We start from the raw sequence: 24,810 nt of genomic DNA, 5'->3' as shown, positions 1-24,810 counted from the left end.
GAGTATAGCGAATGTAACAGAGTCTTATTATTAATAATACCGTTAAGCCTTACCTTTACTCAGACCCCAAGGAAAACTGAGATTTTATCCAGACTAACACTTCTTCCTATCCCATTTACCTCCTGTATTTCTACTTTTTTAGTGGAGTCGTAAGAATTAGATGTCAGATTCATAACAGAGGTCACAAACTCTCATCGTTATGACCTGTTCTGGTGAAATTCTCTGACAGGGCTTATGGAGTGTGTGGTCTTGAAGTTGGCTTGGGGTTTCTTTGATAGTCTTCACTTTCTTTCTTATTCTAGAGGTAACTTCATTTCAGGTTTACAGTTTGGCCTCTCCTATCACCGTAAATTCTTTCCAGCACTGTGGGACTTCCCTGTTTATTCAAAAAACACTATTTAAATACCAAGTGATGAGCAACGTGGCACCCTTGGCACAGGCTTTTCCAGCCTGAGGAGCAAGTTCCTGACCTTGTAAATCAAGAGGGTTGGCCTTTATCACTCGAAAGGAATGGAAGAGGCATTGGTAGGTGCCCGTCTGACCTACCATCACAGTTGCAAGGGTGATTGGGAATCGCATTAGCATTTTTGAGGACATGAGTCTGCTTCAGACTCTTTATAAATACAGCTTGACTCAGTCACTCTATGACTGACACCCTTGGGACATGAAGTGGATACTGTTCCTTGGGGCCCTTATTGGGCTCAGCTTCTGTGGCCGAGAGAAGTTTTTTGGGTAAGTTCCTTTTGGACTTATTATGATTATCATTATTTGGCTAGTTCAGAGATATAGGAGCCAAATGGACTTGAAAATGAATGGCTGATTATATCTCAAGTGGAGTGGCATTGGGAAAGAAGACATGAGCTTCTGTCCCAGTCCTTCTGGGACAAGTTCCTTCTCTCTCAGGCTCAATTTATCTGTGAAATCAGGACTAGGTGGGCGCCACAGTCCCTCCCCAGCTCCCTAATCTCCCATCAGTTCTCTTACTTCCTAGTTCTTATTTGTAAGGTCAGTTCCAGGCCTTTCCTACTTTCTTAACTTCTATATTATGAATTACTGAGGATTACCAGAAAGTGTTTCTAATTTCTGCCATGCTTAGGGGGAAAACTTGGGTCTTATTAGGCTTTTTGGTTTCACCTCTTTGTTAATGGTGAAGGCTTTGTAGAGCTGGTGTTTTCTCATCAGTGCCTGGGACGTGGAGATTGGATAGGTCTTGCCTAGCCACAGCTGTGAAAATTGACACAGAAGGATACACTTGTACACTGCGCGCGCGCGCGCGCGCGTGTGTGTGTGTGTGCGGTGTGTTTGCAGAATGCTTTGCGCTTTGCAGTGGAGAGGACATTTGGGAGGTAGGTGAGATGAAGGGGTGCCTTGGTCCCCCGCTAGAAGATTGAATTCTAATAACTCATTACCGCATAATGCTTTGCCATTTGCAAAGAACTTTCATGTGCATTATCTTTTGGATCACGCAGCAACTCTGCCAGGCAGGGGTGTTATTTTCCTCAATTTAAACATGAAAAAACTCAGCCTTGGAAAGGTTAAGGAACCTGCCCAAGGCCACTTAGCTGGTAAGCAGGGGAGCTGCAACTCTGGAGGCAAAACCCATACCCTTTTGCAATCACCCAAGTTAGTCTCCGGACAGAATCCCGTATCTCACAGATATGTCTATATGTGTTAGTTTACTCTCTAACATACTATCTGGCTGGAGGGACTTTGGGGATGTTTATTGAGGTAATTACTTATATGAGATTGAGTAATTTTTATGGTGATGATTTCTTTTCACCCCTGGTGTCTACTGTCGAAGAGCTCAGAGGGGTTGGGCATAGCAGGTGGCCAGAGAAGGAGATTTTTCCGCAGGCAGCTCAGCAGTAGGTGTGTAATAACTATGCTCGCTGCCATGTGGGCTGACGCACAGAGCCGTCAGGCTCTCACTGCAGCTCTTCACATGGCTGGAACAATCTTTATTTCTCAGGATACAGACTTCGCTTACAGAGCGCTGGACGGACCCCTGAATTGAGAGTTGAGACAGCCGGGCCCGGCACTCGATCGCCCGCCACAGGGACTTGCACCGAAAGGGCTGCGCGCCTGAGCTAATTGCAGCTCACCCCCCCCCGCCAATCTGTTCTCATCCTATAGTAGGGAACCCAGTAAGGGTGGTGGAATCCTTCCGAGGGTCCATAGACCTGTCCCAGACACCTGGCTCAGTGAACGTTTCTAGCAAGGCCTTTCCGGGCATTCATGTGGTAGGAAGCCAGAACCCAGCTTGGCTGGGGGTTGGGGGGCAGTAGTCATGGAGATGAAGATAATGGTTGCTCTCCCCCCGCCCCCGTCACCCCCTAGCTTGTGTTTCTTTCACCTGACTCCCTACTTCCCCAGTGTGTCTCACTCTGCTGGGGTCTCATGGCCTGGTCTTCAGCCATCTGAAGGATGGACGGCGGCCAGGATGCCTAGAGGTGCAGGGCAGGCAGAGAACAGAAAGTATGAAATGATGTCTTGTGGTGGCTGCGAGGCCCGGCCGGCGATCTGGGCGAGAAAGGCACAAGGGCCGGGCCTCTTGGCTTTGCCCTCACGGAAATGGGGGAAGGATAGAAGCTTGGCACTAGGGCGTCCAGAACATGGGATGAGTGTGAGGGTGAGTGAGGGGAGGTCACCAGCCATCGCGTTGGTGGCAGCTGGACAGCCCGAGGTGTGGAAGAGGACCAGAGTTAGCAAGAGCGCGGAGATCACCTGTGGGGAGCAGCAGGGGTAGACGTGGCAACTTGCAAATCCCAATAGATCCCCTCCCCCGGACCAATCTTCCATTTCCAGCAAGAGTTTGAGCTCTTTGGATTTCTAGATGGCAGAGATAGGTTGGGTTCGGCCACCCACACTTCCAGGACCGGGAAGGAGCATTTTGCAAATAGAGACAAGGACAATTAGGGCAAGAAAATGGCTGCCTTTCACCCGGCACCTACTTATGTTCTCTCTGCTTCTAGGCACTGGCCGGCTTACGCTCATGAGAATGATGTTAGATCCCCTCAACCCCCCCACTTTTTAGGGCCATCTGAAGACCATCCCTCACGTTGCCTCCGGGTTGGGGAGAACCTCATGGCTGATGACATTGGTTCTTGGAGCCTGAGTGTGAGATTGCCAGGAAGATAAGGAAAAGGGCTAGCAACCAGGTAGAGGGAACAGCATGTGCAAAGGCACGGAAGGGCAAAGTACGCGGTGAATTTGGGATTTCGGTGAGGCTGGCCCTGAGAGAGTGTAGGAGGGAGAGGTGGAGGAGAGACAGATGGGGAAGGGCCCCACTCCGCACCAGCCCTTCGACTCTGCCTCCCTGCACCCCACAGTTGTGTCTTTATCCCCGGTAGCTTGGCTGATAGGGTATGATGAAATGTGCTGTGGATTTACTCACGCTCAGGGCCAGTTCGATTTCACTGTGTTCCGCTGCCGTGTGGACTATGCCCAGGAGTGTGGACGTGCTGTTGTGAACTTACCACCCTGGGAAAGTAAAACACACGTTCGGGGTGCACGCGTAACGTGCCGTTCATACTCTCGAGAGCTTCTTGCTCTTGGTTCCTTTTTTTTTTTCTTTCTATTCCCGTTCCTTCTCCCTCCACTCCTTTTTTATGATTGTTCTAGTCAGCGTTGTGTTTTACAAGATGCCTCATTTTGCCAATCGAGATGTCAGTGCACAGGTGCTCTCTAGAACACTCATTTTAAAGACTCCTCGTTTCTGGAGTGTTGGGGGTGGGTTGCGACAGAGCGTAAGTTCGGCAGATGGGGCCCGGGACTTAGCCAGGAGTAAGGATTCCCCTTCTGTTTTCAACCTGTTCCTTTTTTGCGAGGCTGCTTGCCTGCGTCCGGGAAATGGTAGTCTGACTCCCCACCTTCCTAGGGTTGCAGTTCAACTCCTAGCAAGCCTGTTGGGCTCAGGCTGAGACCCCCCCCCCCCCCGCCCCCAGCCCAGCCAGTGGCTTCTCCAGTGTGGCCTCAACAGCTCCGGGGGGATGGGCTCAGCTGCCCACCTCCAAGGACCCTGTGGAGACTGGACGCCTTGGGAGAAAGTGAGCCCTTGGCATTGGCATTTCCACCAGACCTCCCCCCCCCGCAGCGGAAGCAACCCTTGCCTCCTTGGGGCTGGACTAGACGACCCCCTGGAGATTCTCCAGAACCTCCCAGAACAAAGTTAGACCCTGAGAGCCCCATCTGGATCGAGCCGGTTTTCTGATCAGAAGATGCGGATCTGCCACGTGAGGCTGCACATTTAGCTCCCTGTGACAGAACCATTTTCTCTGTCAACAGGTCCTTCAGCCCACAGCCCTCTCCAGCAGCTCTTCCCGCATTCATTCGTGTAAAGGGATGACGCATGTGACAGCGTTGAGTGCGGATTCATTCGGGCCGTCACCTAGCAACGGGCTAATGGCTCCCCTGGCTCCCTGAGCCGGCTGAGGGCACAAAGGCAGCTTTTCAGGCTCGGCCTTCTCCCGCCCACACACAGGACTTCGGGGGGCCTCTGCCCCTGCCGCTGCTGCGGAAGCTAAATGGTGTACACGAAGCGAGTTCAGGACAGACGACAAAGGGGGGCTCGGGACTGGCCGGCTCCCTTCTGGGCTTTCTCAGGGCCCCCTCGGGAGGACTGAATCCCAAGTCAGTCCCAGCACCCTAGCCCGTGTTGTAATTCGTATTTGTACAGAGTTCTGGAGCTGGACAGGATTGAGAGACCACCCAGCAAATAGCTAACCCTCCGAGGACAGAAGGTCTGTTCTCTTTTCCAGCTCTTTCCAGCACGGACCTTTAGCCAGAGTTTCAGTCCTAGCCCCTGACAGTGAAGAAGTGCTTCTTTATGTCTTGAGTTAGCTTTGCGTGTAACTCGGGAACATTCCTTTCTGCAAAATATATATGTTTTTCATTATAAAGTAATATGACCACATTACAGAAAACAGATACAAGGGGAAAAAAAGTAAGTCATCCATAATCCCACGACCCGGACATAAGCACTGTCAGCATTTGCTATATTTCCGTTGTCTGTTTTTCTTCCAATGCATCTGCTTTTTCCATACTTGTAATCATGGCATACATACAATTTTGTGTCCTGCTCTTTCGCTTAATATTTCCCTTCAAGTTATACTATAAGCGCTTTTTCACATTTGCCACGTAGTCTTATTTTTAATGGCTATACGTTATAACCAAAGACTAGACCGTTTCCTCTCATTCGGCCCAGTTATGTCTGGGAGAGTAGGCTTGGGGTTTATCTGCCAGCTGAAAGCTGACCATTATCTCTTGCTTTTTTTTTTTTCGCCCCCCCCCCCCCCCCTCCAGGGACCAAGTTTTTAGGATTAACGTCAGAAATGGAGACGAGATCAGCAAACTAAGTCAGCTAGTGAACTCAGACAACTTTAAGGTACCTGGTTCTTCTTAGTCCTCTTGGGTATCTCTGCCTTTGGTGAGAGACGATGAGCACCGCTGGCGTTGTCGCTCCTGAAGAGTTTCTGTGCGTAGTCCTGTATCAGTCAAGTGCCTCCGCACGCCTGAGAGGGCCGTAGGTCACAGCGCTGCTGTCCTGGGAGATGGGAGGCCTCAGCAGTGGGCTCTATCTTTCTGTCTGCCATCGACTTTTCACTTCTTGGACTTTGCCCGGTATTGCCTTCTGGGTAGGCCTGACCGGACACCGCTGCGAAAAGGGCAGCGTTTGCCCTTGGGCGGAGCCCAGCTCCTCAGGGCTCACCCTGGCTTTTGGCAGTTGTTCCAGAAGAATGAGCTCATTGTGCCTTTTACCTGAACTGTCCTTTAACCTGGTTTTATTTCTGTTCTCTTCAGCTGGACGTTTGGAAAGCTCCTTCCACCTTCAGTCGTCTTGTGGATGTCCTGGTCCCATCTGTCAGCCTGCAGCCCGTCAAAGCCTTCCTGAAGTCCCAGGGCTTAGAGTACTCAGTGACAATCGGAGACCTGCAGGTGGGTAGAGCAAGGTCCCTAACTGGTCTTGCATAGGCCAAAGCATCCAGAGTGGATCCGAGACGCGTGCAAGTCCTGGTCTTATCCTTCTCCCTACTATAGATGAGCTCATTGAGGCCTAGGGAGGTCAAGTGCAGTGACTTGTTAGTGGCACATGTTGTAATAGAAAAGAGCATTATGTCGGTTGGGGAACTGGGCAGATCTGGATCCAAATCCTCATTTTGCTAACTACCAGCTGTGTGACTTTGGACATGCTATTAATGTCTCGAGCCTCCATTTCTTCCTCAGTAAAATGGTACCAGTGAGGACCTCCTTCACACAATTTGTTGAGAAGATTAAGTGATTAAGCGCATGTAAAATGCCCAGCAGTGCCCGGTCTGTCGTAGGTGCCCCGCAAGTGTTAAACCTCCGTCCCTTTTCGTATTTGAAGTCAGGAGGGAAGAAAAGAGTGTGCGTGTGTATGTGTGGGGGGTGTCGGAGACCAGTCACGAAAAGCGTCCTTTGAGAAAGAGGGAATGTCACCAACAGTTCTCAGCAGAGGGGACATCACCACCCATCCAGACACCAGCCTCACGACCTGTATCTGAGCAGCAGGACAGTGCCTGGCTCACGTTCTCTCCTTCACCGAGGTGGGTTATGGACTAATTGGTGATCTGGCCCGGGAGTTTCCTGATGGCGTGAGCAGCTGTGAGCTTATTAATCATCCTCACATGTCACAGACATCTGCCAGGAGCCTTCAAAGTACGAGTGGTTATAAGAATTTCTTTGTTTCTGAATGGTTTCCCAAGCTGTGTATTTCAGAGGCACTGGATACCAGATGCGGGCTGATGCCTAGAGAGTTCACAGCGTAGAATCACCAAATAGCACATATGTTGCTTTTGGGGAGTAAGTGGGTTTCGAATGGGGTGATGTACATTGGGTGCCAAGAAGTAAGCTTTTATAGATATGGAGAAAAAAATCTGACCCCCTTTTACACCTTGGCATGTGTGTGACGAGGGTGCCGCCATCTTGGCCAGCTCGTGCCAAGACATGGCAGAAACAACACGAACCTCCATGTCCAGTGGGTCACTTCACGACATTGCCGTGTCTTTTTTCAGGCCCTTTTAGATCATGAAGATGAAGAAGTGCAACACAATGAAGGGCAAGAGCGAAGCGGTAATAACTTCAACTATGGGGCCTACCATTCCCTGGAAGCGGTAAGTGTCTCAGAGCAGGTTAAGAGAAAGGTCGTCAGAACCCTGGGTTTTGTAACCCCTTTTCTTACTTCCAGGACATAGGTGTTAGTACTTAGCACAACACCCTTTTACTAAGGGGCTACAATGTGAATGCTTCAATTTCTTCGTAATTCTTGGGTCGTTTATCTCCCACCAGCACCTAAGAGCACAGTGAAACACAACTGAACATTTTCTCCCACATGTATCCTTCTTTTCTAAGGCAACCCCTTAAAGAAAACCATGGAATAATTACAATCATTTCCGTCCTTGTAATTCAACCTTCTTATACCCCACCATAATCCCTGTATTTTACTCACCCAGATTAAAATGTTACTTATTCCAGGCAAGTAGACAAGTGGTTATTTCCAAGGTTAACCAAATATTTCCACTCATTTATCATGATTACTTACAACGTATATTTGTTCCCTAATGTGTTTTGGTGCTGTGTTTAGTTAAAAACCACTTTACATAGATGACTGACTTTCAAGGTAAGCCAACCCTCACGATAAAACACTTGGAGCAGAAAAATTTAATATGCTATTAGAACTCGAGGAATCAAGAGGGGCTACAGAAGGGGACCGCATCACACATAGCAGAGTTTTGTTACGACCCTCGATGTCTTCTACATTAGTCTGGAAGCTCTCTCCTAGCTCAGAACAACACCTCAAAACGAAATTGTTACTCTCCTTCCTGTACCTGCATACATGTTGTTCTTTTTATCCGAAGACGGTGTTGCTGGCATGCTTTGCATGAGGCGTATACTTTGAGTTGTTTTTCTTCTAGATGAGGGGTGATTTCCAAGGTTGACCAACTGTTTTCACTTCTTTCCCCTGATTGTCAGTAGCTTTGTTTATTGTGTATACTTCCAACCGCACTGGCCCTTGATCCCTCTTGTGACCAATGACATACATCTGCAGAACAGCTGGATAAAGTTAGGAGTTCAGTCCCGGGCCATGGACAAAAGCAGAGCTCAGGGCTCACCCAGGGATCAAACCCATGACGTTAGCTTCGTTTCCGTGGGGCACTCCCTAGCTGAGCTTAACCGGTTGCAAATGTCACCCAAGACCCCAGTACCTCCGTTCCCTCGCCTGCCTGCCATGGGATCCTCACTCTCTCAAGCACTTGCTTTTGCCCTCGGGCTCTAGGTGTCCCCCCCCCCCCCCCCCCCCCCCCCCGCAAACCTTCCCATGAGGCCCCCCGCTGGGCATTGGTGTGCTATCTCCCTCTTGGCTCCATCACATGCAGTTCTTTCTAAAAACAGCTTTGAAGAGCTCTCATCCCGTAGCCACTTAGGCCTTCTTACGTCTCTGGTGGGAATCTCATGTTTGCTGTTATTTCTGTTAGTTGCTCGGCCGAGTTTCCCCTCATGCTGGCAGTGTGCATTGGACCCCTCCCTCCGGATATAGCTTGGCGTTGTAACTTTACCTGGGTGACTCTCTTGCCTGTCCTGGCTCGGTGCGGGCCTCCAGCTTTGGCTTCAGTTTCTAGGGTCAGTAGGTAGAGTTTCCAGGCCCTTCTTGTGGCTGGAAGGGCTGGTTTCCAGCTCTCAAGTTCCAGCCCCTTGACCACGCCGGGTCCTGTGCTCTATGTTGCTATTCCTGGTTTGCCGCAAGCCCGCAGTGCCCATGGCAAGTGTTTGGTCCCCGTGTTGCGTTTTCTACCTTGCACCCAGATGGCTAGTTGTTCCCTTTTCATTTCTTGCCCCTGCGGTGTCTCCTTTCTTGAGTTTTAAACTTGGCTGTGGGTTATTCTCATTGTAGTTTGCCTGGCTTGCTGTTATGCATCTGGGGGCGGGGGGGCGGTCTCTTGCTTCTCTGCTCAGTCTGCCATATTGACTGCAGCTCTGATAAACCATTGAAGCTTGATTTTATTTTACATTGACTGCACGTTTTTCTCCTCTGTAAAGCTCCCTCTTCCAATTTTAAGGTCTAAATATAAACTTATTTATTTCCTTCTTTTGACCCTCAAGAGGTTTGAGCAACTAAGATGGATGAACTCTATTGAAATCAAATTAAAAAAAATTGAAAACAAATGGAAGCATTTGTAACTATGATTTACAGTGCTTCACTTGTTCTCTTAAGGCCGATAGAGGAATCTCCAAAGTGGGGTGCTTGTACTACAGGGGGTAAGGAAGACACCTCACTGGGATGGAGGAAGAAACCTTACAACTTCTATTGACGTTCTACATACGTGTATATTTATTATTAATGCACTTATTAGTGTTTTTGTTTCTTTGGGTTGTTTTATAGTGCACGTAGTATATTTTTGTGGTGCATTATTCCACTGATATAACATACATAATATATGGTATGCATGTAGAATACATAACATATGCACATTATAAAACAAATACACACACGCACACACACACACACACACACACACACACACACACACACACATATGGCGTATGGTAATTTTTAAAAAAAAACCTCGTGGAGAAAGTGATCAAAAAGCTTAGAGAGGATCGTTTTTCAAGAACCTTGGCTAAATGGGGCAATTGCTGATTTATCCAGTCTAGTATGGCGCAAGGCACCACACTGTTGGAGAAGTATCTGCACAAGTCTCTCTCTAGGTTAGTGGCCTATAATTTTATGGACAAATCAAATGTGTTATTTTCTAGAATATCGTTGAAAAGGACTCTTTAGGCAGTTCTTCAAGAATAAGTATTCCAGGGCGATAATGTTGCCAATCCCACGATCACAGGGCTGGTAGAAATCACTGAGACCAGTAAGATGAAATTCACAGATACCTACCCAGAGCTGAACAAAATTTTTAAACGCCCCTGAGTTCACTTTTTCGTGCTTCAGATTTATCATGAGATGGATAGCATTGCTGGAGATTTTCCTGATCTGGCGAGCAGAGTGAAGATTGGGCATTCATTTGAAAACCGGTCCATGTATGTACTGAAGGTGAGACCCCAGGCTCTTCAAGGGGCCAGACTTGGACTCAGGCTCCTGGTCCCTTGTGTCTAGGACCCAGCCCTCAGGCCTCTGAAGGAGGCAGCTTCTTAGGATCTCCTTGACTTCAGGGGCGTGGGGAGACATCTACTGGGGTTCAGGTTTGGTCTGACAGAGAGTCCTCTGCTTTTGCCTAATGTGGAACGAGTTAGAACTTAGAAGGAATCCATCCCATTGCAAGCTTTGACTGAAAGGCAGGATCAAAGGGAGTGGGGGTGAGGGGTAGTGGGGGTGGGCGTGGGGTGGGTTCGATTAGTATTCCAGAAAGCTCTCAGATGGGCCACAGTCTTTTGCCTTCATTCCTACCTCTGTAAAGTAAGACAAATGGGGATAGTTCTACAAATTCTCTTCTGCTTTTAGGGGTGCTTATTGGAAAAGCAATCTAGGAAGCTAATTTTAGGGTTGATGTAATTTTAAGCCCAGCCTATGCTCCTTGGCTGCACAAAGCCTAATTTCTAGATATTTCTAACAGATTCAGGTCTATATTGGCAAAAGAGGTAGGGAATTTATGGCAGGGACATAAATTACATAAATAATCCAGCCAAATGAATAAAAGGAATTTGGAGATAGGAACCACGGAGCAACTGATGGTGCTAAGAATTTGTCAAATCCTTAGCTTTGTATAAGCCGTGAGGAACCCTGGCTCATAGCGGTGCTTGAATTACCAGCCGGAGGAGATTTGCCACTGAACTGCTTGCCCTAAAATAATCCCCATAAATTTAGATTATTTGCCAATCTGATGCAGACTCTGGCTTCATTAGCACCATACTCTGACCCAAGGCGGCCCAGCCCCACACTAAAAGGCGGGAGCCGGAATTCATTTCATGCCATTTACAAAGAGCTATAGTGAACCTCTCTCTTCCTCCTTTTAAAATCGAATTCATTTATTGCATCAACGAGAACAGGCTGGTTCATGCACTTTTGTGTCTCTCTCTGTTGGGATACCATTTGAGGTCTTTCAAGAGACATAATATTATCTCTAATCACACTGGCATTATAATTCACAATAGCAATTGTTTCCCCTTCCCATTTGCTTCCAACCCGGGGGCAGCTCAAGCTGCCCGGAGCTTCGGCTGGGCCCTGACAGCCAACCAATTAAGCTCCCTGGTCACGGAGAAGCCTGATAAATAGATGGTGCCCTCAGGAACATTTGGTCTCTGAATTATCTTAAATGGATTAAATGAATAGGGGTGAGCTGGGGAGAGGAGAGGTGAGTGGAGACGTGGGCAGGAGGGTCATTTTCTGGCCTCTTTCTCCTTCCACAGTTCGGCACTGCAGAAGGCGGGCGGCGGCCGGCTGTTTGGCTGAACGCAGGCATCCATTCCCGGGAGTGGATCTCGGTGGCCACAGCGATCTGGACTGCGAGGAAGGTCATGTCGCCTGGTATTAGCTGAGAATTCTGGTGGGCCAGGGGTGCCCCCGCAGCATCCCATGAGGCTGGGCCTGGGGGACGAGGTGGGAAGGCACTCTGCATAGACACAGTAGGCTGGGGGCCTTTTCGGATCAGAGAAGCAAGAGGTCAGAGCCCCTTGGTCAGGGCACTGCGGTTAAATGACAAAGTGCATTCATGGCAACGAGCAAGCTAATGAGCTGCAGAGGTGGCCCCGAAACACTGACCCGCAGTCAGCCCCGCAGAAAGGGAGCAGAGTATCCTCAGCAGTGAAACTCAGACGAGCTTTGCCTTCAGTCCCATCCTAGCCCTCCAGACCCTCGAGGACCTCATGTTGTCTCCGTGTCCCTCCGGAGGGTCTGCTTTAAGGCAGCGCTAGGGAGAGGAAGGGTGCTGTGCGTGGGGGCCCAGATTCCCCCCAAGCTATCATGATATGTGGCTCTTCCCTCCCCTCTTCCCACCCCCTGGAAGGAATGAATAAACCAGGCAGCCCTGGACTCCTTGCAAATGTTGACGTCCTCATGAAGCCATGTGCCCCCAGGTTTCGAAGTGCTCCAAGAGCTTTGCACGGGGCCGTGTCTATGAGGGCGGCAGGGAGGCTGCAGAGGGGCATCTGGGGAAGATACACAGGCTTAGACCTAGCACCCCAGCCTGCCCTGGCATCGCTGACGAGCTTCTCGTCTCCGCTCAGATTGCATCTGATTACGGGAAGGACCCAACCATCACCTCCATCTTGGAGAAAATGGATATTTTCTTGTTGCCTGTGGCCAATCCTGACGGATATGTGTACACACAAACTCAAGTGAGTAATACTGAGCGGGCCGGGCTTGGAGTTAAGGAGAATTGGTTGAATCCCTTGCTTTGCCGCCTGCATAGTTGTATGAACGTGGAGAAAACTCGCACACGTGTGCATGTTAGGAGCTCTCTTGGGCTCTCGTTTTTCAGTCTCTCTCTGAGCCGAGAGTCACCAGGGAATATTTTTGTTAGAGAGAAGAGTCTAATGAACTCCCTGTCATGGCTCTTGAATAATTATCAACCCTTTACCAATCTTCTTTTCATTTCTTTCCCTCCCACACCTTTTCCCCCTTTTCTTTAAAAGCAAATCCCAGACATCAGGTTATTTTACCCTGAACTCCTTTAGTATGCCTCTCTAGTCGATGATAATTAAAACAAAACAAAACAAAACCCCAAACAATACACCACTGTCACCTTTTAAAAAATGAATGGAAGTTCTTTCATATCATCTAATTCCCCCAATTATCTTTAAAATGTCTTTTGACTCAATTTAATGAAATCCGTACCCAAATAAGGCCTGCGCTTGTATTTGGTTGTTATCGCTCTGCAGGCTTTTTAAATCTACAGCAGTTATCCACCCCCGCCCCACACACATCTTCTAAAATGTCATTCATTTGTTGGAGAAATCGAGTAAATTGTCCTGCAGAATGTCTCACGTTCCGAATTTGGCTGATGGCTTCTTTGTTGTGTGTCACTTGTTTCCGGATCCCCCATATTTCCTATTCACTGGCAGTCAGATCTTGAAGTTTGACTGGATTCAGGTTGGTTTTTTAGGCAAGAGTAAAATAGTTGCTGTGCACTTCCTGTCACTCGCGCCAGCGATCATTTGGGTATATGATGTCTGTTTGTCCTACTTTTGCTGAAACCAAGAGTTATCCGGTGGGTTCAGGTGGTATCAGGCTGGTTCTCGCATTATAAGGTTCTTTTTTTTTTTTTTTTTAATATTTATTTATTTTTGAGAGAGACAGAGACAGAATGCGAGTGGGTTAGGGGCAGAGAGAGAGAGGGAGACACAGAATCGGAAGCAGGCTCCAGGCTCTGAGCTGTCAGCACAGACCCTGACGCGGGGCTTGAACTCACGAGCCGTGAGATCATGACCTGAGCCGAAGTCGGACGCTCAACCGACTGAGCCACCCAGGCGCCCCAATAAGGTTCTTATCAGGACACTTTGGGGGAGTCCTTCTCTCTGAGCCAGAAGGGCTAAGCCTTTCCTTTCTGGGAGATGAGCGGAGACGGCTCAGTCACTGAGGACCGGAGCCCTGGTGAAACTCCAGGCAGAGCCACAAGCAGCTTGCCCCCTCGGTGGTGCCCGTCTCCATCATAGACCCCCAGAGAAAACCTTCGCCTCTCCTGTGCCCTGACCCGTCTCTGGATGTGTGTTCCTTTCTTGATGGACTTTTCAGAACCGATTATGGAGGAAGACACGGTCCATAAATCCTGGAAGCCGTTGCGTTGGTACTGATCCAAACAGAAATTGGAATGCTAGTTTTGCAGGTAGGTTGGGGACATGGTTTTCAAAGCCTGGACCACAGGGCTCCCAGCTGGCAGTGAGGGAGCCAGTTTCTAGGCTGGCTCCATTCCTGCTTCACTGAGAGACTTGGGCCTGTCCCTTACACTATGTCTTGGGTTTTTGTGTTTCTTGTTTTGGATAATTCTGAAAAGGAACAACCCTGCAATTCTTGTTCTCCTAAAAGAACACTAACATTTGGGGCGCCTGGGTGGCTCAGTTGGTTAAGTGTCAGACTCTTGATTTCAGCTCAGGTCATGATCTCACGGCTCGTGAGTTCGAGCCCCGCGTTGGGCTCTGTGATGGCCGCTCAGAGCCTGGAGCCTGCTTCAGGTTCTGTGTCTCCTTCTCTCTCTGCCCCTCCTCCTGCCCCCCCCCCCCCAATAAATTAAAAAAGAAAAGAACACTAATGTTTGAGAAACTGTTGTAGTTTTGGATGTACAGATCTATGCCTTATACCCTGGTCACCCCGCTTCTCTTGAGCGGGTGGCTGGGTAGATGGACGGGTTCCTGGTGGTAACTCGGAAGAGGGCAGCTTGCCTGCCACACACACCGTTGGCGGGGACAATAATGTGGCTGTGGGAAAGGAGCTGATAGAAATGTGGGAACTGAGGGCATCAAAGTGAAGTCAGATCTTCCCACAACTGGGGTGGTTTTACACTCATGCCAAATACCTCAGGGAGCTCTGTTGTGGAGTACAGAAGGCAGTATTTCTAAATGCCTGTCAAATACGAGACTTTGGCCACAGCAATAGATTATTTCTGGCAGCCCTTGGCCATTAAGATCTGAACCAAGAGAATGAGTTGACACCAGAATAAATGGAGTCATTTTCATTATTAATTGGTCTTCATATTAATTATCTCGAATACTTGTTAATTACAACCCACTGTCAGGTATGATATTAATTATTTATGATAACTGTTGAGTGATACAATACAAGGTCAACTCTATCCTTTTAAAGGATTCCTCCCAGTTTTCCCCCTCTGGAGGCAGATGCAGTACCCTGACTTCCCACTTCTGCACCCTCCCTGCAATGTACGCATAGTGTGGACCAACTAGTCTCTTGGGGGGGGGGGGTTCTAGCATTGACCTGTCCACTGCCAACGCCTTCCACCCTTCTTCTGGGTTGAGTGGCCTGCATTTCTGTTTTCTTGCCTACGGGTTAATCTTTCTGCTTGGGCCACCTCCCCACCCCCCACAGGAGAGGGAGCCAGTGACAACCCTTGCTCTGAAATATACCACGGACCCCATGCCAATTCGGAAGTGGAGGTGAAGTCGGTGGTAGATTTCATCCAAGAACATGGGAATTTCAAATGCTTCATCGACTTGCACAGCTACTCACAGCTGCTGATGTATCCGTATGGATACACAGTGAAGAAGGCCCCAGATGCTGATGAGCTGGTGAGTGATGGGCTACCTTCTACCGAGCCCTGGGCCTGCTTGACCCTGGGGTGCTGCCACAGTGGTTGTTCTCCAGCTTATAGGGAAAGTCCGGGAGCTTGGGCTTATTTCATCGGGCCGGGTCTTCTCTCTCTGCCCTTTGGAATGTGCCATCAGACCTCCTGGGGGCAGGTAGAAGTCCGTTCTCATTATTTCTGTGTTTGCTGTGAGTTTCAAGGACCGTCCCCTGCACCTGTCCTTTCCTTCTCAATTATTTTTCTGACCAAAATGTGTTACAGACCCACTGCTTGCCAAGAACTGCGGGTGGCACTGTGGAGGGTCAGGGGGAGGTGCTCCTCATTCTGGTCAAGGTATAACTTAAGTAGGGTGCAGGCTACAGCCTAGGGGTGCTCCGTGTCACATACAGTGACTCGCCCCAGGATGTGAACAGGCACTCAGGGTGGACTGGCTCAAGCAGGGCTGCACCTGCAGGGCGACTGCGTGCTTCTCCCACTGTGCTGGTCGGTTCGAGAGCGCCCCCCTTGCCCAGGGCCATAGCTGGCCTATAAACCTCCCGGCAGATGCAGGGCTCATGCTAGGTGTGGACTAGATTCTGGTCTCAGACAGGCATTCTGCATAGGGCACATCCACATACGGTGGTCCCATCTCACTTCCACTCCAGGAACGCCCAACTCTTAGAAGGTTTCCTCTGGGACGTCGTAACTTGGCCTTCTCACATGTTCACGACCACGACATTCCCGTCCCTCGGGAGAGGTGAAGATGGTGGTGTATTTACTAGGCTCCCAATGGGCTGGTGAGCAGCCCTCCACATCTCTGTGTATCAGGCTTTGGCTCTGGTTGGATGGGAAGGAAGGAGACCAGCAGGGAAACCCAGGGGAGGGGCCGAGAATCTTCCATACCATTGCAGTGCAGAACAGCTGGGGGATGTCAGGCTGTGGGATCCATTCTTTCTCACTCCACCAATTCCCCCTTCTAGGACAAGGTGGCAAGGCGTGCGGCCAAAGCTCTGGCTTCCCTGTCGGGCACGACGTACCAAGTGGGTCCTACCTGCACCACTGTCTGTAAGTACTCGCTGTGTGCATCGGTTATTTAGAAAATGCTTTGAGAGGAAACTTGAGAAGAAGGAAGCAGGAGAAGAGCTGCAAGTTAGGCCTTACTACACTGTAGTCGGATTGTTAGTTGTTAGCGGTAGACCAGATTTGTGTCAAGCCTGTGTGATCGTCCGTGCTGCAGGCGTCGTCCTCATCGGTACCATCACCACTGCTGGGCCATTTATCACGTGCCCACAGTGAGGTGAGTCCTGCTGGACTGCGTTCCTCACATTCCAGGAAAGATCCTGACATAGGATTTTCAAAGGAAAATTCAAAGGAAAGCCACCTTTGGATCGGCAGACCGAGGTGGTGGTACTGAGGGTGGGGAGGGGGGTTCGCTCACCTTCCCGTCAGCAGTGAGCACGTGTTGGAGCACAGCATGCTGGGATCTGGGATCTTCTGTGCAATGGTTAACATCAAGCCGAACCGCCCGCCCCCCAAAAAACCTCTACCAAGACTCCAAACCTGAAGGTGGTCTTGAGGCTCATTACCTACAGCTTCAACCTTTGTTCTGGTTTCTCACTGAAGTGTCTCATCTGAGCATTTCACCCTGTTCCTGCTGAGAACCTTCCGGTTCCCTTATTCTGTGAGCCTGATCTTTAAAGGTCAAATTGAAGAATATTCTCGTTCTCTACGAGTCTAGCTATCAAGGGGAAGTAAAAATACAAACACGAGGAGCACAATTCTGGCACCTTTTAAGATGGCGCCCTTCTTTCCCCCCCCCAGTGCCTCCTCTGTAGGTAACTTTCTGACAGTTGGTCCACCCTCAGAGCCCCTGCAAACTTGCTGATACTTCTGTCCTCTTCCATCCCATGACCGTGCCATCCAACTGCTTCATCCTCGGCTAGCTTGTCCCTTTTGCCTTCCTCTTCTGGGAAGATGCTCCATCCGCCCTGCTGGGCCCTCTGGACTCTGACCTCAGCCCTCTTGTCTGCCTTTCATACACCGCTGCCATCATGGCCACCGCCACCGCCACCGTGCTGTATAAAGCAATTAGCCTGATGTTGTCATTGTGTGGCTAATTGCAGCAACCGTCCATTAATTATTCATGGTTTATTGTTATTAGTGTTGTTAAATGGGGACTCCTCAGAGGAGAAGCACGTCAGGAGAGTCTCCATCCTCTGCTTAATTAGTGAGGACGGAGTTCGGGACTACAGAGAGCTAGAGAGACTTGGTAGGAGTCCTTTGACGAGGCCTTCTCAAAAGAGCTTTGTGGGTCACCACAGTCGGGGCTTTGGGGTCAAACTCCAGTTTAAAGGACGGCCTTGTCGTCCCACATCAAACACATTCTTCCCAGCTTAAGCTGTGCCAAAATCAAGAGATACTCACCGGACTCCTCCAGAGCAAGAGGAAGAAGGCTCTCCTGAGTGTCGTCCAGGAGACATAATATTTCCTAAGTCTTTCCAGAGTGCATCTTCTGTATTCTTTAAAGGCTTTGTCTGCCCCCTTGGCTTTCCAAAATGTAATTAATTTTTGTGTAATAACACCCCAATTCTATGGGTTATTATTGCATGTGCTACACGAATAGTTGACATTCGTCCCTTCAAGTGCTGGACCTTTTCTTAGATTAACCATTGTAGCTGAAAACAGTTGTCACGTGAATTTCACACTGTCTTGCCTTCTTTTTCTTTTTTCTATTTTTTGAGAGAGAGCGAGAGCGTGCAAATGTAAGCGGGGGCGGGGCCAAGAGAGAGGGAGACAAAGGATCCAAAGCAGGCTCTGTGCACACAGCAGCGAGCCCGATGTAGGGCCCGAACTTCTGTGAGATCATGACCCGAGCCAAAGTCGGACCCTTTACCGACTGAGCCACCCAGGTGCCCTGCTTTCTTGCCTTCTTAAACAGAGCATGGACAAGAGATTTAAGCTCCTTTTTTTCATGACGGAGTGGCCTTCTGAGCATCATTGGTTATGTCCTGAAGGCTTTCTGTGCCATACCGCGTTTTCAATCCCTGTGCTGGACAGCCCCAGCCCATTTTGCTTCTTTAATTCTTGTGTCTGCGTTAAAGAGTTTTCATGTCCCCTTCCTCTGGTCAGACTGTGCGGCTTCAGGCCATCTGCCTCTAGCAACCCTCGCCCCTTCCATTCACTGATTCTGGTCTGCTCAGGGCTTGGACACAAGTTCTCTGGGCTCATCTGACTCGTGGCTAGATTGTGAGGATGAAGGATGTTCATGACAGCATCGTTTATAATCACGGAAGACTGGTGAACACCTAAATGTCCATCAGTACAGTACTGAATAAAAGCATTCACACGGTGAGACAGTATGCCCCCCCCCGCCCCACAAATGAATGAGGTGCATTTATATGTGCTGATAGGGAATAATTTTCCAATGTTAATTTAAAAAGACGGTGTTTTTTTTTTTTTTTAGTGTTTGTTTATTTTGAAAGAGAGAGAGAGAGAGAGAGAATGAGTGGGGGAGAGGCAAAGAGAGAGAGGGAGAGAGAGAATCCCAAGCAGGCTCTGCATGGTCAGCACCGAGCCCAGCTCGGGGCCCGATCCCATGAACTGTGAGATCACGACCTGAGCCAAAATCAAGAGTCAGACGCGTAACCGACTGAGCCACCCAGGTGCCCCTACGTGTGTCTTTAATAGCATGTTAGTAGTGTGTTCCCACTCGTGTTAGAAGAGTGGGTTGATTCTGAGCAGAGACCCAAATAAAGTGAAGTACGTGCACTTGATCACTTTGCTCAGCAGAGATCTTCTTGGCTCCTTCCTGAATTCAAAAGGTATTCTGAAATACTTGAGTTTGCCATATAACTAACCTCTAGAAATTTCTGGTGCCATCATCTGTTTTTTATTCAGCCTTTTCCCAGGGTAGAGAAGGACGTGGTAACCGCACAAGGATTTCGGAGACTATAGGAGGGTCTGTTCCATAACCTCAGGGGGCGTGTCATCGCAGTAGAAGCAGCATCTCTAGAAAAATCACAAATGGTATCATGGGAAACAACCCTCAGGAATTGTGGGAAAACAAAAGGAACCCATGTCTTCATTTAACAGACGTGTACTCTACTCAATGGACTGGGAGGCGGTTGAAGAAAGCACGGGCTTTTATCAGCAGAGGGACCCGGGTTTCAATTCCAATCCTGCCATTTTCTGTCTGTATTTCCTTAGGTAAATTACCCACTCTGAGCCTGGATTTCCTCATCTGAAAAATAAGGACAGTGTTACCCACCTCACTGGGGTTTTTATTTTTTATTTAAAAAAAAATTTTTTTTTAACGTTTATTCATTTTTGAGACAGAGAGAGAGACAGAGCATGAATGGGGGAAGGTCAGAGAGAGAGGGAGACACAGAATCTGAAACGGGCTCCAGGCTCTGAGCTGTCAGCACAGAGCTAGATGCGGGGCTCGAACTCACGGACCGCGAGATCATGACCCGAGTCCGCCCAAGTCGGACGCCCAACCGACTGAGCCACCCAGGCGCCCCTCACTGGGGTTTTTAAAGATTAATGAGGTCATACACGTAAACTTTCCAATATGATGACGGGCTTGTGGTGGATGTTCAAGAAATGATAGTTGCTGTGGACGTCATTATTTGGCGATTCAGTGTCACCCACACTTTGCACTTTTAGCCAGTTTCTGCTCTAGTAGAGTTTGGCTGGGAAGAAGCAGGAAGGTAGGCCTCTTTCCTTTCCCCAGCCTTTTGGCAAAGGGACAGTCTCAAGGGCATGCTTCTTTCTCTCCGTGTATCCCTTATCTCTTGCTATGTAAAGAGTTATCCTAAAACTTAGCAGCTGAAAATAATATAAACATTTATTTTCTTCCACTGTTTCCCTGGGTTAGGAATTCAGGAATGGCTTAGCTGCGTGACTCTGGCTCAGGGCCTCTCCTGAGGTTGCTAGTCTAGTTCCAAGGCTAGAGTCATTTAAAGGCTAGGGGCGCCTGGGTGGCTCAGTCGTTTGAGCGTCCGACTTCGGCTCAGGTCATGATCTCACGGCTCGTGAGTTCGAGCCCCGCGTCGGGCTCTGTGCTGACTGCTCAGAGCCTGGAGCCTGTTTTGGATTCTGTGTCTCCCTCTCTCTGACCCTCCCCCGTTCATGCTCTGTGTCTCTCTCTGTCTCAAAAATAAATAAACATAAAAAAAAAAAAATAAAGGCTCGACGGGGCTGGATAGGTCTGCTTCTAAAGTGGCTCACTCAGGTGCTTCCCAAGCGTGCTGAGTTATCAGCAGGACGCCTCAGTTCTTTGCTACATAGACCTCGTCACCGTAGGACGCTTTGTGACTGTCCAACTTGGCTTTCCCCAGAGCGAATGATCCAAGAGAGCACGGTGGAAGCCACAGTGTTTCTGGTCTAGCCTTGAAGGTCACACACCATCATTTCTGTAGCCGCCTGTCAGTTACCCAGGACAGGTCAGCCCTACTCACTGTCGGAGTGCACTGTACAAGGATGTGAAGACCAGGAGACAAGGATCACTGGGGCTGTCTCGGGGGCTGCCTATCATACTCCGTGCAGACTGGTTTTGAGTGACCTGAAGGAGTCTCCACAGTGAGTTAGTGACAAGGTGGGCATAAGGGTTTAAAATCTCTTGGTTTGAGACCGTTGAAGATGCTCATCAGGCCAGTGGTCATGTGTCGTAGGCCTGATGACCTACCGAAAGGACTCTAGGTCCCTAAGGAATCACGGGCAGGCTGAACCCCTGGCTCCTTCCCTTCTAACCCTGAAAGAAGCTGGGCTTCAAAGTGTTTTCTTTTCTGACTTACAGACCCAGCTAGTGGGAGCAGTGTTGACTGGGCATACGATAATGGCATCAAGTATGCGTTCACGTTTGAGTTGAGAGATACCGGTCACTATGGCTTCCTCCTACCAGCCAACCAGATCATCCCCACTGCCGAGGAGACCTGGTTGGGGCTGAAGACCATCATGGAGCATGTGCGGGACAACCTCTACTAGACGAAGAGCCCCACCCTGACCCTGTCTTCCGTCATTTATCCCCGCATCTGCCTGCCCGCTAAAGCTACTACTAAAGGGAGCTTGTTCTTTCACGCGTGAGTCAGAGCCCTCTGGCTTTGTGGGGCACGCAGGGCAGCCCCTCTCCGGCCCTCATCCTTGAAGCTCGTATGTTCTGGTGGTGGACCTTAGAGAGGCGCTGCTGCTACCCTGCTGTGTTTTCGTCCTGCTGTTTCACTGGGCCCCTCGTAGGCCCTTCCGTTCATGTGATTGTCTGGGTAGGCCACACGTAGGGTCACTCCTTACTGGGTGGCATGCCTCTACCTCATTTTTGGAACAAAAAGACATTGAACGTGGTTCTCTAGCCTTATCCAATCTAGCCTAGCTGGTGACCTTGCTCTGCTGGGGCCCCAAGAGGGGCACCATGGGAGAGACCATGGCTCGTCTTTGAGATCAGTCTCTGAGATGACATTGAGCTTCCTTTCATTTATCTCACTCCTTCTTGAATATATTTGTCTTTGAAAAATAAATCTTGTAGGGCTATCCGTGGAGGTCTTCCTCTTTTGTTTTCTATTGTTGGTTTTTGTTTGGTTTCGGTCTGATACAAAGTAGTGGATCACTTCTCCTCACTGGGCCCCAAATTCCCAGATACAACAGTCCCGATCACGTTCTTCCCTTTGTTAGGCGGTGGAACTGGGATCTCAGAAGGGGATCTGTGTCAGTGTAGGTTCCGCTCACCCAGGAACCCTTAATGAAGGGGTGAGCTAATAGCAGGATTGCTGAATTACCCCCATCTGTCCTAATGGGCTCACCTCTACTTTGCCTTTTGAACTTACTTCAAAGATCTTGCCCTCGCCCTACAGGTCCTAAATCACTCCTCTGGCCTGGATAATCTCACCACCCCGGCACATTCCTGTTTGTGCTCTGGTGCACCTTGTGTTTCTTTTGGTCTTAAAGTCAACTTCTTCTGTTTTGCATCCCGGGCCTTGGGCGTCAAGATGGAGCAAGGATTCATCAGTCAGGCTTCTCTCGTTCCATTCCTCCTCAGCACATACCATCTGTCCGTTCCCCCCCCCCTTTTTTTCAAACGTGTCCGTAAATCTTATCCTTCTGCCTAGGATTTGTGCGGCATCTGGTGTGTGCTCTTGGCCAATAAATATTCAGTATGAGTCTCATGATCACCTCCTATTCTTCGCCTTCACCTGAATGGAACCACGCCATGGTTTTGAATATGCAGCTCTTTCAAATGTCAAATGTCAATTTTAATCCCTGTCTGTATCGCGTGACATGTAGGAAGGCCTTGTCCATCAGGCCCAGGAGCCTCCAGGGCAGTGTTACCTTGGTGATTTTGCTCTGGTCCTGGGTCTCGTTCTTAGTTTTTCAGCTCAGAAGCTTGATATTCTCAGTATCCGTGTTGATTAGACTTGGGGATGCTGACTCACGCTCACAGAGCTCAGATGAGGCAGATGATAAAATCAGAATACGAATTTATTAATTTACATCATGGCATGTAACTGTTTAGTGGATTGAATCCTCACGTCGGTCTGAACAGTACATTCTCTCCCTGTAGGCAAGATACATGGGAAGCCAAATTATAATCAGAAGGTTGTTTAGTGAGCGGGGCGTCAGAGCAAGGAAAGTTAATTACAGTCTATGATTAGAATTTTTAATGGTATCCAGTTCTAATAGCATGATATATCCAATTCTATAACCAGAAGACACCTGCCAGCCAGCCAGCTGGTCGCTTGTGCTGGCTAGTCAGGGCTGCCTTGGACTAGACAATGCCCCAGTGGGCATGACAGTGCTTGCCTCTGTGACTCGCCTATAACCTGGCTCTATTTATAGACCTTCTCACCCCCAAGAGTGAGATTGTCCTTTGGATTCCTTGAGGGAAAGATTTCTTACACAACACAGGAAAAGCCATAAAAAGAGTACCTGTGACTATAATAAAACTAAGAGCCTCCGTTCCTTAGAAGACACCATAAAGAAAGTGAGAAGTAAAGTTATAAACTAGAAGGTATTCACTATATTCATAATACATACAACAAAGGACATATGAGGAACCCCGACAGATCAATAAGAAAAGCACAAATAACCAGTAGAAAAATGGACAAAAGCTATGAGCAAGCGTTTCACAGAAGAGGAAGCAGGTATATCTGATAAACATATGAAGAGGGGCACCTGGGTGGCTCATTCGGTTGAGCGTCTGACTCTTGATTTCGGCTCAGGTCGTGATCTCCTGGTTCATGGGATTGAGCCCTGCATTGGGCTCTGTGGGGCCTGCTTGGGATTCTCTCTCTCCCTCTCTTTCTGCCCCTAATCCACTCACTGTCTTTCTCTCTCTCTCAAAATGAATAAATAAACTTAAAAAAAAAAACATATGAAGAGAAGGTTACTGATTGAGGACATACAAGTCAAGACCACAATGAGATGCCATTCTATACTCGTTCAACTTACAACAATCAACACATTGGAGAGGGGGTGGATGATAGGATCTCATATATTGTTGGTGGGCATGTGAATTCATAAAACCACTTTGGAAAATAGTTTGGCGTTATCTTCAAAAGTTCACGCTTCATGGTCTAGCTGTTTCACCCCAGGCATAAACCCAAGGAATTCTTGCACATATACAACAGGAGACATATATGAGAATGTTCACAGCAACCCTGTTCATAATAGCAAAAACCTAAAAACAACTCAAAAGCCCACCAGGGGGAGAATGGGCGAATAAGGTGTGGCATTTTCACATACTGGAATACTCTACAACAGTCAAAACAGAATTTAGTATGACTTCCTTTCTAGAAAGTTCCAAATAATGGAACAAAATAGAAATAATAATTCCTTTTCAGGAAGACATGTAAAATTTGACAGAACTGTATAAAAAGGGAAGAAAGATAGGAGACATGCTCAGACCTCTGTTCCTGTTCAAGTGCACGGATTCCCAGCTGCCATGAGTGTTTTCTGCCAGCAGCTCCATTCCTCTCTGGAGAATTGCCGCTAGCCAGCTGGGGGCTGACTCACCCAGGAAGCCGTGCACTTGCTTTTTCTGTATCACCTCCCCAAATGTCAGCCAATGATTGACTGACTCTGGGGCACAAACACCTCATCTTCTGCCTCAACGTAGGGTCATACCGTGGGGGCAGTGTGTGCTCCAGAGCTCTGAATACCATTTCCAGCTGATTCCACATCCTTGCTTAGCTTTTTTACTCTGCCCTGTCCTGCTTCCCAGACTCCCCTTCCCCTGAGAACTCCCTCAATAAGTCACCTCAACAGGATTCCCATCTCAAGCTCCATTTCCAGGGACATAGACAGAAGACAACAGGAAATGAAGAGCCTGGGTTCTGAATGATGATTACCTTAGATGGGGAGGGGCAGGAGGATGAGTTAGGGGTAGGAACCTTAGGGTTAAATGCAGGGCTTTAGCTTCTGTTGTAGGTTCTGTCTTTTTTTCAGGTATTTTTTACCCGATTTAAGAAAAAACAAACTAATTCAACAGCGAAATAAATCGTAAAAGAGGGCCATGCATGGATCAATGATGAACATACCATTAGCCAAGGATTATGATTAATCTATTTCTGTGGACCTGAAGTCCGGTTTTAAAAATGTTTATAAAGATCCAGATTTCAACAAT

General features: G+C 48.6%; 1 protein-coding gene and 1 long non-coding RNA gene across 4 annotated transcripts; one reads left to right on the top strand and one right to left on the bottom strand.

Annotated features, from left to right (window-relative positions):
- The first annotated feature begins 528 nt into the window (after positions 1-528).
- CPA4 (carboxypeptidase A4) lies at positions 529-21,722 on the top strand. Of its 3 annotated transcripts, none has more exons than XM_086690132.1 (11): positions 529-732; positions 5,302-5,383; positions 5,800-5,934; positions 7,032-7,130; positions 9,959-10,060; positions 11,374-11,478; positions 12,190-12,300; positions 13,697-13,787; positions 15,002-15,201; positions 16,178-16,262; positions 19,095-19,543. In XM_086690132.1, the coding sequence occupies exons 1-11, from the start codon at positions 665-667 to the stop codon at positions 19,166-19,168; spliced, it is 1,152 nt and encodes a 383-aa protein (XP_086546258.1). In that variant the 5' UTR covers positions 529-664; the 3' UTR covers positions 19,169-19,543. The 3 variants fall into 3 exon arrangements, with proteins under 3 accessions (XP_086546258.1, XP_086546265.1, XP_025785810.1); XM_025930025.2 differs by lacking the exon at positions 19,095-19,543 and adding an exon at positions 20,995-21,722 and having other exon boundaries at positions 540-732; XM_086690139.1 differs by lacking the exons at positions 16,178-16,262; positions 19,095-19,543 and adding an exon at positions 15,863-16,107.
- LOC147583059 (uncharacterized) lies at positions 4,188-6,047 on the bottom strand. The gene is made up of 2 exons (XR_015244964.1): positions 5,388-6,047; positions 4,188-4,868 (listed from the first exon to the last, which is right to left on the bottom strand). It is a non-coding gene; the product is annotated as an uncharacterized LOC147583059 (long non-coding RNA).
- Positions 21,723-24,810: the final 3,088 nt, after the last annotated feature.

The sequence above is a fragment of the Puma concolor genome, chromosome A2 (genome assembly GCF_028749965.1).
Source record: "Puma concolor isolate L17-30 chromosome A2, mPumCon1.1.hap2, whole genome shotgun sequence".
NCBI classification, from domain to species: domain Eukaryota; kingdom Metazoa; phylum Chordata; class Mammalia; order Carnivora; family Felidae; genus Puma; species Puma concolor.
The sequence above is the reverse complement of the archived record's forward strand: the minus strand, read 5'-3'. Positions and strand labels throughout refer to the sequence as shown.

Bases quoted from the DNA above. Each gene is read 5' to 3' on its own strand.
- CPA4 (XM_025930025.2), top strand. From the start codon at position 665: ATGAAGTGGATACTGTTCCTTGGGGCCCTTATTGGGCTCAGCTTCTGT. The intron at 733-5,301 runs GTAAGTTCCTTT...CCCCCCCTCCAG, and splicing joins GGCCGAGAGAAGTTTTTTGG to GGACCAAGTTTTTAGGATTA. The intron at 16,263-20,994 runs GTAAGTACTCGC...TCTGACTTACAG, and splicing joins TCCTACCTGCACCACTGTCT to ACCCAGCTAGTGGGAGCAGT.